Source organism: Sceloporus occidentalis, unplaced genomic scaffold, assembly GCF_023333645.1.
Source record: "Sceloporus occidentalis isolate IW3139 unplaced genomic scaffold, rSceOcc1.0.p SCAF_6, whole genome shotgun sequence".
Taxonomy (NCBI): domain Eukaryota; kingdom Metazoa; phylum Chordata; class Lepidosauria; order Squamata; family Phrynosomatidae; genus Sceloporus; species Sceloporus occidentalis.
Genome location: NW_028316986.1, coordinates 33,887,222 through 33,905,458, shown reverse-complemented (window position 1 = coordinate 33,905,458; position 18,237 = coordinate 33,887,222). Strand labels below are relative to the sequence as shown.

Here is an 18,237-nt window from a genome sequence, read left to right as displayed (position 1 = left end):
AAGGCACACAACAGCAACAATAACAAACAATTATACAATAAAAATTATTCTGGAAGCACACTTTGGCTAAAAATCTATTGATGGACATAGTGGTTTGAGCTTTGGACTATGATTCTGGAGACCAGGGTTCGAATCCTAGCTTGGCCATGTAAACCCACTAGGTGTCCTTGTGCAAGTAACACTCTGTCAGCTTCAGAGAATGGCAATGGCAAACCCACTCTCTCTGAAGGAACTTGTCAAGAGGACCCTTAGGGTCACCATAAGTTGGAAATGACTTGGTGGCACAGAACAACAACTGTTTTTATAAGAAAGAAAAATGCCCTGGGTACAGCAGCCATGAGGGAAATAGGCAATGGAGAAACAGGCTGCTTAGAAACAGCAAATTTTATCTGTCTTTCCTTCCTACTATACCATTACTCCTTAAAAATGCAATGAGGTTCTTTATGAAGACGTCACTAGAAAAAGAGTTTTATAATCAATGTTCAGAACACATGTTGGTCTGTAAGAAATATTATAGCAAGGCCTGGGTTTCAGAACTACCACGATCTTACACTGAAAATATTGGTACTTCATTTGTTTTGTAAATGACTTTTGTAAGGGATCTAACTATAATGCCTTTTATGATGTTATTGTTTTATTGTACCATTATGTTCAGAAAAATCTCATCACCTGAACTACTGGATCTCCTTTCAAAAAAGGAGAAAGGCAGCCGAGATCTATTAAAACAAGTTTGGTCAAGTAAACAGAAGCCCTAATACACAGGATTAGTTATGATGGTTTGAACTGACTGTTGCTAAGCACTTTTGGAACCTCCTAAGGTTCTGCATTTTCCACTGGCTGTTTTTCATCAGCAGTTGAACTCTGGCTTGGGAGCCCCAGTCACAACACCTTTTGTCAGAAATCAGGTATAGAAGGGCACAGGTATGTATCAACAAATATATGGATGGAGTGAATCTGTACACCAACGGTTCCCAAACTCTGGTCCTCCAGCTGTTTGGGAATTCTTGACTGTTGGCCAAGTTAACTTGGGCTTCTGGCAGTTGAAGTTTGAAACAGCTGGAGGACCAAATTTGGGAATCACTGCTGTACACATTGTGGACTTTCAAACAGGCTTTCAAAGTCCCCCACCAAAGACTCCTGAGTAAGTTTAGCTATTTTTTTGGGAAACATAACTAGTAGCTTGATAAATGGTTCCATGGTAACATCAACAGAGGACCAATGTGATGTAGTGGTTGGAACATTGGACTAGACTCTAGAGACCAGGGTTTGAATCCTGACTCAGCCATGTAAACCCACTAGGTGACCTTAGGCAAGTCACACTCTCTCAGCCTCAGAAAAAGGCAATGACAAACTCCCTCTGAGGAAACTGACAAGAAAACCCTGTGATGGGTTCACCTTAGGGTCACCATAAGTGGGAAATGACTTGGAGGCACACAACACACACAAAACGTCAAGATGTTAGCAGCTAACACTAGTGCTCCCAAGCTCGGGAAAAAGTGGTTCTTTGGCAGGGCAAGTAAAATGGTCCTGCTTTATACAGGGTTACCATACAAGCTCCTTTTCCTAGACATGTCCTCTTTTTCAGAGGCAAAATTTCAGTCCAGGTGGATTTTCAAAACCATCCTGGGGGACCCAGCCTCCTCTCGCCACCATCCCCCCATCCAAGACTGCAAAGACGGGATGGCCCCTCTGAGCAAGAATAGTGCTTTAGTTATGAATTATCTTCACCCTCAAGGAAAGAAGATGTCAAACCAGTCTCCCAAGAGCACAATGGTGGAAAGGAACCAAACAGATCAGGATTTAGGGAGCTGGGTATGTTTAGCCTGGAGAAGAGAAAGTTAAGAGGTGACATAATAACCCTGTTTAAATATTTGAAGGGGTGTCATACTGAGGATGGAGCAAGCTTGTTTTCTGCAGCTCCAGAGACTAGGACCCAGAGCAATAGATTCAAACTACAGGAAAAGAGATTCCAGCTCAACATTAGGAAGAACTTCCTGACAGTAAGAGCTGCTTGACATTGGAACATACTCCCTCGGAGAGTGGTGGAGTCTCCTTCTTTGGAGGCTTTTAAACAGAGGCTGGATGACCAGCTGTCAGGGCTGCTTTGATACTGTATTCCTGCATGGCAGGAGTTTTGACTGGATGGCCCTTGGGGGTCTCTTCCAACTCAATGATTCTAGGAGTGGGTGGCTGCAGGAGGGGAATCAGAAAGTAATGTTTATGGCTTCACCTCTCTCCTCACTCCCCTCACCAAAAGGAAATGGCAAACCAAATTCATTTCTTTCCAGAGGAAAGGCATTGGGACACCCCCCTGATGGTGTCACCTGGTGCAGGCCTCACCGGCTGCACCCTCCTACCGATGCCACTGGTGTGAAGATTATCACATGGATAAAAAGGACAGAAGAGAAGCAAGATGCTCCCGTCCTTATTACACGATTGCCAGAAGATTATCACACAATGTCCCGCTCATCCTGTCCTTCTCCCCTGAGTGAAGTCATTAATGGTAGTTTCCTGTGCGGTAAGGATGGGAGCATCCCGCTTCTCTTCCATCCTTTTTCTCTGTGTGATAATCTCCATAATACCCCTAGTGGTCTGAAATAGTACATATGTCCTTTTTTAAATTACTCAAAATATGATAACCCTATTTTGTACCTCCTCCCAGTAGGTTACAGCCTGCCGAACAAGACTGCCGCTGGTCAGAGCTGAGGGATTAGGAGCCTTTTAAAAGTGGTCTTTCCAGTAAGGTCCAAAACCTACTGCAGAAATAATCTAGTTTAAGACCACTTTAACTGCCTTGGCTCAATGCTAGGAAATTCTGGGAACTGTAATTTTGTGAGACATTTAGCCTTCTCTGTCAGAGAACTCTTGTGCCACAATAAACTACAGTTCCCAGGATTCGCTAGAACTGAGCCAGGGCAGTTAAAGCAGTCTCAAACTGGATTATTTCTGCTGTGTGTTTTGGACTGCCAGAAGGGCCCTCCTTTCTCTTTTCCTCTGGTATAGCCTACTGGTATAGCTGCTATTCATGTCCATTGTACTGTACCATCTTCTATTGAGAGTAGATCTTAGGTTTCATTTCTATGGCAACCAATCAAGACATTTAAGATAATGAGGCTGCTTAATTTTGTCAATTAAAGCAGGACTTTATCTTGCTGTATGGAGAAGTCTGTTAAACCACCCATGGCTGAGGATGAGAAAAAACGTGTGCTGGCCTATAATAAGATGAGGGAATCCTACTGCTGGCTGGAAGGAAAGAATGAATCAACTTGGCTCAGACCTCAGAGAAGACATTATCCCCAGTCGAATCGCACTTCACTAGAAAAATTCATAGAGGAGAAGCATGAATATGACAGTGGTAGAACCACCTGGATAAAGATAACTCCTCCTGATCACAAAGAAAAAAGACACTTTCCAGAAAAAGGTAAGCTCATATATGTTGTACTGCAGATAAATATTACTGCTACATAAGTATGTCATTTTTCTTAAAACTGATTAAATTCAGAGTAACTCAGACTTCATCTGCACTGCAGAAATAATCCAGTTTGACACCACTTTAACCATTTAACTGCCATGGCACAATGCTATGGGATTCTAGGAATGTTAGTTTTGTGAGATATTTAACCTTCTCTGTTGGAGAGCTCTGGTGCCACAAACTACAGTTTCCAGAGTTCCATAGTGTTGGACCATAGCAGTTGAAGTGGTATCAAACTGGATTATTTCTGCAATGTGGATGCAGCCTTAGGTTATGCTGCCTACCTGCTGTCCATTTTTTCTTTCATTTCCCTGTGCTTTTCCTCTGTTCAGTTCTCACTCTTCGGTGCCATCTCCTTTTTCCTTTCCCTAAACATCATTTTCTTCTTTCTTTGGATGTATGTTGTCAGAAAGTCTGGCATTATCCATCTATGTTAATCCCCCACTCTCAGTGAATACAGTTCTGCTACATCCCCCCCCCCTTCCCATATATTACAGTAAACCTTATGAAACTCATGGGGTCGCCATAAATTGACAGGCTTCTTTAATTTGATTAACTTCATAGCTGAACTTTATTACTGCAAAAAGCATATGTGGTGTGAGACTGAGGTGCATCTATACTGTAGAAATAATGCAGTTTGACACCACTTTAATTTCCAAGCCTCCATCCTACAGAATTCTGAGATCTGTAGTGTTGTAAGGCATCAGCATGCTTTGGTAATGAAGGTTAAAGTTCTTGTAAAACTACAATCCCAGTATTCCATAGGATGGAGCTACAGCACTTACAGTTGTGCCAAACTGCATTATTTCTACATTGTAGGTTCACTCTTAGGAAGATCTGAATTAGAGGCCAGTCCATAGTGCAAGAGATGGTCAATAGCCAGGTGACATTGTGCTAAATCCAATCCCTTTCGCTGTAAGGATGTTGGCAGTTACTTAAGACTGCACAAATCTTAGTCTAAATTTGTAGCCTGGGGTGTATCTCTGCACTTTGCTGTTTCAGATCTGGTATAAATTTTGATGACAGCTCCTGCAGCCTCTTTGACCAGCAGAGCAGTTCTGCAGGCATTTTTCCAAAATCAGTCAGCAGAAAGTTATGTCAGCAGAAGGACATGTTTGCCAGAAAATTAGGCTTGTTCCTATAGCCAGCATATCATTCAGTTGAGATTCAATTGTATCTGAATTGCCAACAGTATTCCATGTCTAACAAACTGCTGACATTGATCACAAGCCAGTACCAACAGAATGGAATGCTGCACCATTGCCTTTAGATTTATTTCAGCCACCACTTTCATAACAATGAGGAGCAAAGTTGTGTTTATTTGTCTAGCTATAGCCTTATCTTGGATAGCTCAGAGTGCTGCATGGGATTAACTTTTATGGCCAAGAGAAATATCCAGTGACAAAGAGCTGAAAGAACTTTGCTCCGGTCCCCCCCCCCCTTTTGAAGCCAACACCATGTGCAACACATGATATATGAAAAAAGCTATTACAAGAATGGGCGTAAATTTTCCAACTTTGTCCCATTTTAGATGACACAAAATGTATCTTTGAAAGTTTGGTCAGTCAGTGGCTAGGATCCTGTTGCGACTTTTCACTATTGGTGGAGCATAAGGTTCTGCTGGAATAAAAAAATATATAAATCCATATGTGGATTTACATATGTACATAAATCCATACATACATTCATAAGAAAATACTTCCACTGATCTTTCCCTTCTGAGACACTGGGCCACACTTGCATGGCTAATCATGACTAATGGATTGGTAGGACTTCTGGGCACCATCCAGCTACAATTTTGAAGTTGAGGGAAAAGCTCTCCTCCACTGCTGCTATGCTGCAGAATTATTGCGGTTTGACACCACATTAACTGTATGGGGAGCCCCTATTCTGTTAGTATTGGATGCTTAAGTATACCATAGTTGGTGTACTTGGCCTTGGTTACTGAAGCTGCACCCACACTGCAGAATTAATGCAATTTGACACCACTTTAACTGCCATGGCTCAGGGCAATGGAATTCTGGGATTTGTAGCATGGTGAGATATTTAGCCTTCTCTGTCTGAAAGCTCTGGTGCCACAACCAACTACAAATCCCAGGATTCCATAGACCGGAGCCATGACAGTTAAAGCAGTGTCAAGCTGCATTAATTCTGCAGTGTAGCAACATCCCCAGACTTCTAGTAAATATGCTGGAGGTCTGGGAGGACAACAGCTCTTCCTTCTTCCCAGCCATATGACTGAAGTCAGATGGTGCCCAGCAGTCCTTTGCCCACTTATTGGCCATGGTGGTGCATCTTATCCCTCAAGTTGAGGTTGTGCTCTGAGGGGGCATTACACAAGGAGTTATTGGATACCCCTTCCACAACTACCTCAAAAGTGCATATGCTAGTGTAATAGGATATTATGCCAACATTTCCAGCCAAAGTATGATATATATTGAGTTCATGTTGATAGGACATTGTATGAACTTTGTTTATGTTGTCCAATTTCATTTGTAATAAAATGTAAAAAGTGTGTCTTTAATTAAGGTTACATAGGAATGTTGTTTTGTATAGCTCAATGATTCTGTTCTCCTTTTTTCATTTATTTATTAATTTTTTAGTTACAGATCATGCTATCTTTGGATAACCTGTTCCTCAGAAGCTGTTTCTGTTGGAGTACTGAGCATCTGACTGAAAGACCCATGTTGTTCTGAAACTATTCTTTCTTTTATTTAAATTGTTTATAACTTACATGGTTTAAAGATACAGTACATTAACTAACTGATCAGTCTTTATTAATGTAAAATAAACACCAATAAAAATTATTGGTTAAAATATATCTGTTTATTCAGTGAGTAAAAAATGAGGTATACTGGCACGATATCTAAAATGTTAATACATTACTTAACAGAATGTTTCAAATTAATGATGGTGATATCCTTATAATAACACTGCAACATAGGTCATAACTACCCATGGAGATGGGAGTGTTGTAGCTTAGATATGATGATCTGCTAAAGCTTCTGCTCTCAGATAAACGCACAGGAGTCAACTGAACTAAAGACTCTTTGGTTAGCTGATAATTCTGTCAGCAATACTGCCGAACCATGCTTCAAAACTATTGCATTAGTCAAATGCAATTGTGGGGAGGTTTAACCCACCAACATCAACTCTATCAACTCAGTTTCCAGAGCATTTGGACTATTGTTCCCTGAATGTTCCATGAAGGGAGATGGCTGGGCAGTGGTCCTCCTGACTGAGCCCAACGTAGTGTAGTGGTTTGCGTATTGCCCTATGGCTCTGGAGACCAGGGTTCGAATCCTTGCTCCGGCATGAAAACCTACTGTGTGACCTCGGGCAAGTCACATGCTCTCAGGTTCAGAGAACACAAAGGCAAACCCCCTCTGAATAAATCTTGCCAAGAAAAGCCCATGAAAGATTTGGCTTAATGTCGCCATAAGTCAGAAACAACTTGAAGCCACACAACAACAATTCAAAAAATTACTTTTCCACACTACCTATTTCTCCAGTGGTAGTATTCAAAGACATAGTCATATTAGTCTGGACAATCAGTACACATTTGAGGAAGTAGACTCAAGTCTACGAAAGCTCATGCTGTCAACTTCTCTCTTTCAGTTAGTCTCAAAGGTGCTACAAGATCCCTTCGCATACTATTTCTCAGGATTGCAGAGTAAATGCTTCCTTGGACAGTTTCCTCCAAAGTGGTGACTTTCAGTTGTGTTGGAGTACAAGTCCCATCATCCTCTCACCTTATCTCTCTTGGGATAGTATTACATGAAAAAAATGACACAAAGAACTGTAAACTAATTATATATACAAACTCTGAAAGCAGATATTTCATATTAAAGCTGGCTCAGTTCCAAATTTAACATAGCTCCCTAAATTTAATGTTGTAGGCAACATTTTTGCCCAGCTGTTCAGTAAAGCTTGATAGGATTTCCAGGCCTATTTGATAGTGCCCTGGGGAGCAGACACAACCCATGGGCCACCACTAAGCATTTTTGCACTAGGGAAAACAGGATGCATTTTGTTCTTCCTTAATAGAGGTAAGACAGAATTTATAAAGTGAAAAAAATGCTATGCAGTCTCCAAAGTCAACAGATGCCACTCTGAATAAACAGAAGGGGCAAAACTGTTGTGTAAGAAGAAGATGCTATATTATTCTGAAACAAATGCCTTTGTTGTAGAAGCCTATGCTAACACCTACATTTCTTCTAAAGACCTTTCCGAACATTTTTCTTTATACTTAGATTACTCTATTAAACTTGCTTTAGACTGCTCAAATCTCAGTAAGTTATTTCACTTTAGCTATATAGGCCTTTTCCCATACAGCTCACACCAAATGTTATATAAATGTCATAATGAAGCATCTGAAAGCAATTCATTTTAAACCAAATCAAACAAATTCTAACAGGACAAAAGGCTGGTATAGGCACAACATGAACAGGGCTCAAGAGAGCATCATGGAAATTCCATCCCAACTGCTTTGGTGATCTTTTGCACATTTAGTGTGACGATCTAAAAGCGAACTGTCCCTATTCGGCCATGGAAACCCTCTAAATTGCCTTGCGCAAGTCACACGCTCTTAGCTTCAGAAAACCTTGTGATAAGTTTGCCTTAGGGTTGGCATACAGCAACAGAGCACGTTTGAATGAATATGCTTATTAAATAACTCTGATTTGGTGACCCAATCTTATCAGGGTTCCAGACTGCAAACATGATAGTTTGCAGGATCAGCTAAATCCACTTGCAAAGCCTTCTTAGATGCAGACTTTAAACAAGTTTTTCTTTGGACTATTGATCCCAGTACCAACAGCCAATATGGACACTAGTCATCTAGAAAGAGTCGTGGTGCCACACAAAACTCAAGTTTCTGTAGGATGAAGTGATGGCAGATAAAGTAGTGTCAAACTACATTGTTTCTACAGTGAGATGCATCCCAAATCTCTCCTGTTCCAACTTAAATGTTGCCATTTGCATATCGTCACCAGACAATCTATATTTCATTGTTTCATTTTGAATTAGAAGCATCAATAGGTCAGGAATTAAATACTCAGAGTCCCCTGTAACTTGATTTAAATTTGTCTCATTTTTAAAAAAATGCAAAACATTAATTTCAGCTCTAGGAAACTAAGCACATTTGATCTGAATTGAGAGGTGTGCCTGGAATCTAATTAAAGGGAGAGATTAAAAGCTTCCATGAAACAAACTCAGAACTGCCAATCCTCGTTGCCTCCCTTTTTGGCAGAAGCCCTATTCAGTTCAAGCCAAAAAATCATTTTGAAGATCAGGTTGCCAATTAAATTTCTTGTGTTTATCATTAAAAATTGGTTAGCTATTAGGATAAAGACAGTTTGTGATGGAAGTTTCAGTGCTAAATGGACCATCTCAGTTTGATATGTGGGTCACAATGTATGCTTGATTCTTGTGTTAAAATTGTCAGTGGAATACACATGATCCTTTTGCCCTGTGTTAGTACCAGTGGCTGTATGGTGTTAATAGTGATAGCAGTTTCACATATCACATTGGCAGGTACCACAGTTACCTTGTCCTTTGTGAAAGGCCCCCCCCCCCCCCCAATGCTGTCCCTTGGGAAGAATCACATTTTATTTTAAATCTGGCAAAAACCACTGATCTAATGTTGTAGTACTAGAATATAAATACGGTGATAAGGGACAGAAAAAAGGTAGAAAGCAAGTGTACTCTTTCTGAGTTCCATGGGTCAACTATAATTGAATATTGCAGACACTATTGCACTTTAAATATTAATATATATATTTAACAAACAGGTTCTCAGTTCAGGACTTGATTGCAGCACGCTTCTGCCTGTATTACTGAAACATTTGATGCAACCTTACAGCCCTAAATAAAACATACAAAATAGAAACAAATCTGGTATAGAAATTACTCTACAAAGAAGTTGCCCTTTTGTTCCCTTCTAAATACTTAACTGAAAATCTTGTTATTGTGTGCCTTCAAATCACTTTTGACTTATAGAAACCCTAACTACCACTACTTTATTCAAAGTGAAAATGGCTTTATCCTTAGCCCTGCCAACTACAATTGATTTCCATCTCTCCTTCTGAACAAGACCAGCAAGTACAGCCCTTCCCATAGGGTTTCTCCAGCCATTTAGCCAAATCAATACTTTTAGGGGTTACACAAGCCCAAGGCATTTTGCAGCCTGTGCAAAGGGAGATGCCTGCCTCCAGTTCTACCAGCAAAACCTGATAGCTGACTTGGATATCTTACTCTACCTAATGGGTTGAATCCAAAAAGAAGTGATAGAATTGGTAGCCAGAGGAGTATTACATATCTATCACTTATTTTCAGATCCACCCTATAAGGTAGAGTGAAGGAATCCCCTCAGAGAGGAGGTGAGGAGACGGGAAGCGATGGCAAGTGAGTCACGAACAGAGTTGTCTGTCATACATTTTGGTCTGTGTGACCACCCTCAAACTATTCCTTTGGGTAATCCAAGCAGGCGAATGTAACCCTAACTGTTCCTGAAAGACTACAGCTGTTGTCTTGTTTAAATTTTCTATTCACATAAAGCACACATGTGGAGACATGAGTAACCATTTCTACATACATTCACATACCTTCTAATACTCGATACGAAAATTGGACAATATGGCTAAGCACCATCAGAATGTGGTTGAGATCATAAAAGTTATTAATGAGGGGGGAAAAACTAGAGAAGTTAGGAGACACAGCAGCAGTTAGCTTTTGCCTTACTCTACTCGGAAGGGCATGATTCTGCCCCATCTTCTCATCTTCCACCTGCTGAGATAGGAAATGGAAACCACTTTTGCACTTTTAATTCAGTTTTCACCAATAAAGTAAGCAGAGGACAAAGGGCGGAAGTGGGAGGAAGAGAGAGAAACGGGGACCTTTTAAAAGCAGCTGAAAATGTGGATGACAAAGGACTAGTTGGGACTGTGCCTGCAGACAGTTGGAGGGCATGACATGACATGCAGCAGGTTTTCCTTTCTGTTATAAAGACAAAGACAAGTTTAAATTTGTTCGAACTGCAGCTGCTTATTTGCGGCATATGTTTCACTGTGCTGTAAATTCAGACTGGTTTTGATACTCTGTTCCATATTGATACTCTCAATAAGAAAGTTCTGCCTCCCCTTGTTCTCCTGTCCAGTGTTCCTGGCCAATTTCTTGTTGGCTGCTCACACAGTTCTCCCTATGGTGCAAGCCAGTGTGTGTGAACACAGCAGCCATGAGGGGCATCACTGGGATGTGCATGGAGTAGAGATCACACCCCAGAGGGGGAGTGTACACCTGGTGGAGCAGTACAGCCAGTGGGAATAGGGTGGCTGCTAAGCAAATGAGAAAGGGCATTGTCTCCCTTTCTTACTTGCCCAGCAGCTGTGTGAGACCAGAGGCTTCAGAGGCCACTTTTGGGGGTGCATTGCCTTCTGTTTAGGGTCTGGTGTACCTGTTCATCTGAGCAGCCACACCAGACCCTAAACAGGCCATTTGGGGGGTGTTTCTGGGGGGTGCCTTCTATTTAGGGTTTGGTGACCCTGACCAGAAGACACCACCTGCTCCAGAAGTGGTATGGCCAGGTGGCAGGCAGGTGGCCAGTGGCAGGCAAGTGAGGTAGCAAGAGGGAGGGTGGGCAGGCTACACCTCTGGACCCAGTGACACCAACCATAGTAACACCACTGGTAGCAGCATCTCCTGATCCTTTTCATCAGTTCATGCTCACTCAGTTCCATACATACAGTATGGGTGGGGTATATAACATATTTAACTGCTATGGCTACTTTGACATGTGAACCATCATAAGGACACTGAAAATTATAGGTGAAAGATTCTTCCTGCTCTCACAGAACTACAGGCCACTCTTGGGGTCTTTAGTACAAATAGTGTAGAGTCCAACTTTGTGTGTGTATGTGCCCTCAAGCTGCCTGTTGACTTATGGCAACCCCATGAATTTCATAGGGTTTTTCCTAGGCAAGGAATACAGAGGTGGTTTTCCAACTTTAGTCAGACAAAAACCCAGCCTTCATTTGGCCCCAAAGACTGAGCTTAGAGACATTAGTTTGAGGACTGTAGCCCCCAGAATCACTCATCCAGTATGACCAGTGGAAGGTTCTGGGAGTGTTCATCCAAAAACGTATTTCTTCCAACCTAAACCCAAAGTTACAGTAAAATTTGGGGGGAGGGGCATAACCCTTGATCTCAGTACATTTATTTCTTGAAACACATAAACACGTTTTAAGCTAAAAGATGGCATGTGTGTTGATTAACAGCATGATAGCTAAGTCAAGACAATCTTGCTAACAAAGAAATAAAAACATTCTCTACTTGTAATAGCGGCTGTTAACGTGCTTCTCTAATGTGGAATTGCAAGTTATAGCCAAGTTAAGCAAAACCTTACTAGACCTCAAGACCTTAAGAGACCTTTGGAAGGGCAGTGAGAAGTTTATATTGGCATGCATTTATAAGGTGACATGATAGTCAGATGTGTAGAATGTACTATTAAATATGCCATTAAAGTACAGTATTGGTGTTCCTACTTAAAAGTTAAATTTTGCAAAATATGTTATTTGACTGAAGGCTATGTCCACTTTTTTTAATGCTCAGTCTTTGGGAGCATGTCATTCACAAATGTTTCTTCATTTTGCTGCTGCTGGATTTTCATGCAAATCTTTGTTGTATATATGTGAACAATATTATCCCCTTCCTTGGGCAGGAGCTCACTAGGACAAAAGTATTGACTGAAATGACCAATTGTAGGTGTGGCTAACAATAATATGAAAACTTTTCATTGCTGTCTTGAACTTTGAAATTATTGCCTGCTCTATGGCCAACTGGCAGGTTCTCATCTACCATATACACTTGTCTGTAAGTCTAAAAATGTATGCCTGAAAATTGTCCCCAAAATCCCAGATAGGCTTATTTACGGATCACTATGGTAATGTGATTCAGATTTCCCCATGGAGAGAGAGTTTATTTACCTCTTGAGCCAAGCAGAAAGAGTCCTGAGTGATTGATATTGCTGGGTCCATCTCCTGTCTGTGCGCCTCACTTCACTGAAATGAAAGCTGAACACTGAAGCACAAAGCCTCATTGAATCTTTCTTTCCACACGCACACTTACACACACTAAAGGAGCCTCCAAGTTTTACCCTTGACCTATCCAGGGGTCATGGCAAAATCCATAATTTTGGCCCCAAAACCTGACCTTGACTTATACATGAAGTCGACTTATAGTTGAGTATATACAAGTATTTTTCCATATGCCACAAGGTGGTAGGATCTGTGTACATGTCAACAAAAAATGTATTGTGTGAATTGGACATGGCTAGCAGTTGCATAGCTTCAAGGGTAAAACAAATTCTTCAGTAGAAAGATTATTGACTAGATTAAATACTTTATAATAAATAGTATCTGATTATTACATAGGTGTATCCTTTTTAAAAATGTGATTTTAGTGGTGACAGGTAGGAGGTTCCCAGTTTACCTCTGCCCCATTGATACAAAGCTGAACTATTATGTATTATCATTCTGTACATAGTTGCTGTGGCTAATTTATCACCTGATCAACCTTCTGAAGATACTTAGCTACATTGGTCCTCTGATGGCACACATGCAGCTGGCCACCATGTTTGTACTCGAAGCTTTACCAGCTTGGTAGACTATGCTGGAACTTGAGGTTTGCTAGAATAGCCTTTGGGAGCCCAGGGTCACTAAGTTCCATGATGAACTTTGGTAGCTGGGCAAGACTTTGTAGATTGCATGGAAACATGCTGGAAAATAAACATATTGACAGTGTAATATGCAACACAGGTATCCTATCTATCAGAATAAATTTCCCAGAGGAACTTGGAAAAGGGCCAGCCATAACACTGGACAGAGTGGAACAGTTGCCTTAGGTAGCAGGTACTGAATGGTATGGATGGCTACCACAGCAATTTCCATTCTGGATAGACTGTTCTGCACTTCCTAGTTTACTGTCTTCAGGTGTGGTGGACGATTCTGCCTCATCACCAGTATCAAAGTAAGAATCAATTGCCAGTCTAGTCAGCTAGGTGCAATTGAAAGGGTTGCTATCTTGACCTTTATCTCAGACAACAAAGTGTCTTTGGCTCTGTCTGAGAAAGAGGTTTGTCTGGAATAGCAAAAAGGGTGCTATATTTCTGCTTGTGGCATCCAGTTCTGACCTTGCTTGTCTCTTCTTTAACATGCATATTCTTTCAGCTTAGTAAACAGTGTCTCATGTCTCTGAAGTTATGTCTGTGAAATTGTGAATGGTCTCAAAAACAGTCTCAGAGTTATTTGTATTCTAAAGCATTGTTAAGGAGGAAGACACTGGGGGGGCACTCAACTGGCTCTGTTTTCATGAGGGGACAAGTTAAACCTGCTATTCCCTCTTGCATCTATGGAAAAATGTACCTTGATTTCATGCACTCCATACAGTAGGAAGCAAGATTATGATGATGGCGATGAAGAACATCATGATAGTGATGATGGTCAGAATTCTATAGAGTCCTGTGTTCATATAATTTTCTATTGCATGAGTGTAGGTACTTTTTACAACTTTGCACAAGGAGGTATCCAATATCTTTTCACAGAGAGGTGCTCTGGTGGTGAAATAGCAGGCTTCTCTTGTGGTCCAGTACTTCAGGACCACCACCACCACCACCCCACATGACTAAGACTATCTCCATCCTCTCTACATTCCCAGATATGTTCACTGGCTTTCAACAGGACTTCCCTGACATTCAACAGGAATGTTGCCTAATGTTTTCTAAGCACTGTATAAGAGATAAAAAACAAAACAGTATTTGCCTGCAGTTTCTCAATATAATAGATACATTAACAAAGAAAAACACCATGAGAAGAAAAATGAGAAAACAAGCAGATTCAAGTATCACATTTTAAAGTCACTGAAAGTTACATAATTGTTATTATGAGCAACTCTTATGGCTACTTAGAATGCAGTTCTGGAAGGTGTTTGATCCAACCAGGTTGATGGAATGGACTTTTCTTCTTCTTCTTTACTTTTCTTCTTTCTTTTAATATTTTTTTAAATTAGGTCTATTAGAGGCTATCAATCAGAAAAGCAAATGGAATTGCTGCCTTCAGGGACCAGAAAGAAACAGATCTTGCTTCCAGAGGTACCCAACTGGCCAGTGGTGTGGTGGTTCACAGACTCAAAGACTTGTGGCTTTTTGATTTGTCAGATTATAATTAAGTCATTTACCATCAAATCAGATTTCATTCTTCCCTCTGAATGTAGTTGCAGTCCCCAAAGTAGCTGGTATCAGCTGATCCATTTTTCAGGAACAATATATTGTTACATGTAATCCCTAGTGCAATCCAAAGCATTTGGGGTTGTTCTCTAACGACACCTGGTCACTAGAAAGGTTATGCAATTGAGCTCCAATAGCTTTACAAAAGATCCATTGCTTGTGGAGATGAAAGCTTCTGAAAGTACAGTTGTCCCTCCATATTCGCTAGGGTTAGGGGAACAAGACCCCCGTGAATATGGAAAAACCACAAATAACAAAAACACTGTTTTTACCTGAGAGGACACCTCTCTAGGAATTTCTAGGTCCTCCAGTGCAACTCTGTGGTCAATGTCCAACATACACTGAACATAGAATGGCACTGGAGTAGCTACAAATGGTCTTTCAGTGCAACTTTTAGTTAAAGTTGACGACAGAGTTGCACTGGAGGACCTAGAGATTCCTAGAGAGAACATATTAATGAAATCTGTGAATAATCAAATCCGCTAATATCAAAGCTGCAAATATGGAGGGATGACTGTAGTTTGTTGACAGAGGTCTCAAGAGGTGGTACATATTGTCGAACTCTCCTTGGAGGTTTGGCCATGTGGACTGTTGTGCTAAGAGCCTGCATTTTAAAAAGAAAACTGGAGATGGCTACTATTTGAACCAAAACACTGAACTAAATGGATTCCAAAAAGTAATGGTTAGGGTTATTCTAAGGCAGTCAATTACCTAAGAAGAACAGCTTCTTTCTACCTTGTTGCTGTGTGCCTTCAAGTAGTTTCTGACTTATGGTGACCCTAAGGTAAACCTATCATGAGGTTTTCTTGGCAAAACCTTTCAGAAGAGGTTTGCTTTTGCCTTCCTCTGAGGCAGAGATTGTGACTCTGCCAAGATCACCCAGAAGATTTCCATGGGACCTGAACTTTGATCTCTAGAATTTTAGTTCAACACGCAAACCATCACACTCAGCTCAGCTGTTTGTTTAAAAGTATAATGCTGCTCTCAGGTGAATGCTATGAAGGTGCCTTCAAAACCCTTGGTGCACATTTTTTACTTGTTAATCCATATTAATTTCTATTTCCAGCTTCCTTGTACCATCTGGTTCCATATTTTTTGTGGCAGATGTCCTATGCAGTCTAATAGCAATCTGTGTTTCAAATCCTTTCCAGCTCCGACTTGCTACATTAATGGAGAGAGCCAATGATAACAGCTAGCTGTAGGCTGACACAAACAACACACATGTACACACCAAGCTTCCCTCTTTCTTCCTGCCCACAAGAGAGAAGGAAAGCAGGCAGGAGACAGCTGCCATGCCCCCTTCATCCCATGACGACTGCCAGGGTGAAAAGAGGACAGAGACATTACTTGTTGCTGGAAGGAGCACAGAACCCATAACTAGCTGTTCTCCTCTTCTTGCTTCTGGCCAACAATAACTGCTTAGCCCCAGGTTGCTGGAAAACTCTCTGAAGAATGTTCCTGTTTCTGTTCCTGTTCTTTCTCAGTCTTTAATTTCTGAGCTGTTGTTATCATCAGACCTTGGCTCTCTCACAAATTCCACAAGTTACACCAAACTAAGCAGACATAAGTCCAAAATACACTGCAGAAATAATCCGGTTTGAGACTGCTTTAACTGCCCTGGCTCAGTGCTAGGAAATCCTGGGAACTGTAGTTTATTGTGGCAGCAGACCTCTCTGATAGAGAAGGCTAAATGTTGTAGTTGTTGTTATTATTATTATTATTATTATTATTATTATTATTATTTATATAGCGCTGTAGATTTGCACAGCGCTCTACATAAAAACAATAAATATAGAGTAAACCTGCCTATGGCATACAATCTAAGAAATGTCTTACAAAACTACCATTGCCAGAATTCCCTAGCATTGAGTCAGAGCAGTTAACGTGGTCTCAAACTGGATTATTTCTACAGTGTGTTTTGGACCACAGTCTATGGAGTGGCATGAGAACATAACTCGGTGGTAAGAGTGCATGATTCAATTCCCTGTCATCTGCAGTTTGAAAAAGAAAAGATCAGGTAACCTGTGACAGGTAGCAGGTTCCCAGTTTACTCATGCCCTTTTTATGTACCTGTGTGGGGAAGGATCAGAGTGTCTACTTGTCTCAACTTGTCTCTACTCTGAATAGACTAGAAAGCTGGGCCACAGCTAACAAAATGAACTTCAACAGGGAGAAATGTAAGGTACTGCACTCAGGGCGGAAAAATGAAATACATAGATATAGGATGGGAGACACCTGGCTGAATGAAACTACATGTGAAAGGGATCTAGGAGTCCAAGTAGACCACAAGTTGAACATGAGTCAACAGTGCGATGCGGCAGCTAATAAGGCCAATGCGATTCTAGGCTGTGTCAATAGAAGTGTAGTGTCTAGATCAAGGGAAGTAATAGTGCCACTATATTCTGCTTTGGTCAGGCCCCACCTGGAATATTGTGTCAATTCAAAAAGGACATTGAGAAACTGGAGCATGTCCAAAGGAGGGCGACTAAAATGGTGAAGGGTCTGGAAACCATGCCCTATGAGAAACGACTTAGGGAACTGGGGATGTTTAGCCTGGAGAAAAGAAGGTTAAGAGGTGATATGATAGCCCTGTTTAAATATTTGATAGGATGTCATATTGAGGAGGGAGCAAGCTTGTTTTCTGCTGCTCCAGAGACTAGGACCCAACTCCATTATTCTATGATTCTAAGGGTGTGACAGACAACATCATTCATGCCAAATTCCAGCTGGCTGATCTTTACTTGGCTTGTCAGCTCAATGGTTAGGGACAGATACTGCTGATAGATCCAAGAAAGAAACTTTTCTCCTCAGACCACTAAGAGTTAAAACCAGTCTTTGGCAGATCTTTGGAGGAATGAAATTGGGCTCTGAGAAGAAAACTAGAAAATTAGCTCATGAGAAGAAAAATGGGAAAGAACAGCTACCGTGGGATGGTGACCACACTTTAGAGTGAAAGAATTTCTTCACGTCACTTGGCTAAGCTAAAGAAGAATGCTGTGGGACTAACTGATGCTCACTATCTTTCATCATGCTGGATACAGGGCCACTGGATACATTTATTATCCTGCTCAGAAAAAATCACCTTGTTATAAACAGAGAACTCAACCTTGTCAATGCAGAACTGAGCAAGGCTCGCTTACTTGCTTGTTTGTACAGGATACAGCCAGCTCTTCTGGCCCGACCTACTAAAAAGATGGACTTTTGACCCAGTTAAGATCAACATGATCAGTTGTAAAGACCACAAGGCGGTGGGCCTCTTTGTCTCTGTGGTAGATGGTCAGTTGGCAAAACACTCCTGTCTACTTTAGGATTGCAGCACGCTTCAGATGAGATTCATTTTTCAGACAGAGGGGCAAGACAGATGGTGGAAAGGGCTGCAGAACAAACTTTGGGCTTGGTTACAGCTGCAGCACCTTTGCCAAGAGCTGAATATATTCCTGCCCACTTCTTGCACAGATCTGGGGAAAGGGATGGATCATTTGGAGGG

General features: G+C 41.2%; 1 protein-coding gene across 3 annotated transcripts; it reads left to right on the top strand.

The window, feature by feature from the left end:
• Positions 1-845: 845 nt before the first annotated feature.
• On the top strand, positions 846-6,259 carry SPATA45 (spermatogenesis associated 45). 3 transcript variants are annotated; one of them, XM_089528319.1, is made up of 3 exons: positions 846-921; positions 3,141-3,421; positions 6,076-6,259. In XM_089528319.1, exons 2-3 carry the CDS (start codon positions 3,157-3,159, stop codon positions 6,099-6,101), a joined length of 291 nt encoding a protein of 96 aa, XP_089384445.1. In that variant the 5' UTR covers positions 846-921; positions 3,141-3,156; the 3' UTR covers positions 6,102-6,259. The 3 variants fall into 3 exon arrangements, with proteins under 3 accessions (XP_089384445.1, XP_089384444.1, XP_089384447.1); XM_089528318.1 differs by having other exon boundaries at positions 3,138-3,421; XM_089528321.1 differs by lacking the exon at positions 846-921 and adding an exon at positions 1,118-1,141.
• The last annotated feature ends 11,978 nt before the right edge of the window (positions 6,260-18,237 follow it).

Excerpts from the sequence above, each read along its gene's own strand:
- SPATA45 (XM_089528319.1), top strand. The coding sequence starts at position 3,157 with ATGGAGAAGTCTGTTAAACCACCCATGGCTGAGGATGAGAAAAAACGT. Across the intron at positions 3,422-6,075 it reads AAGACACTTTCCAGAAAAAG|TTACAGATCATGCTATCTTT; the intron begins GTAAGCTCATAT and ends TTAATTTTTTAG.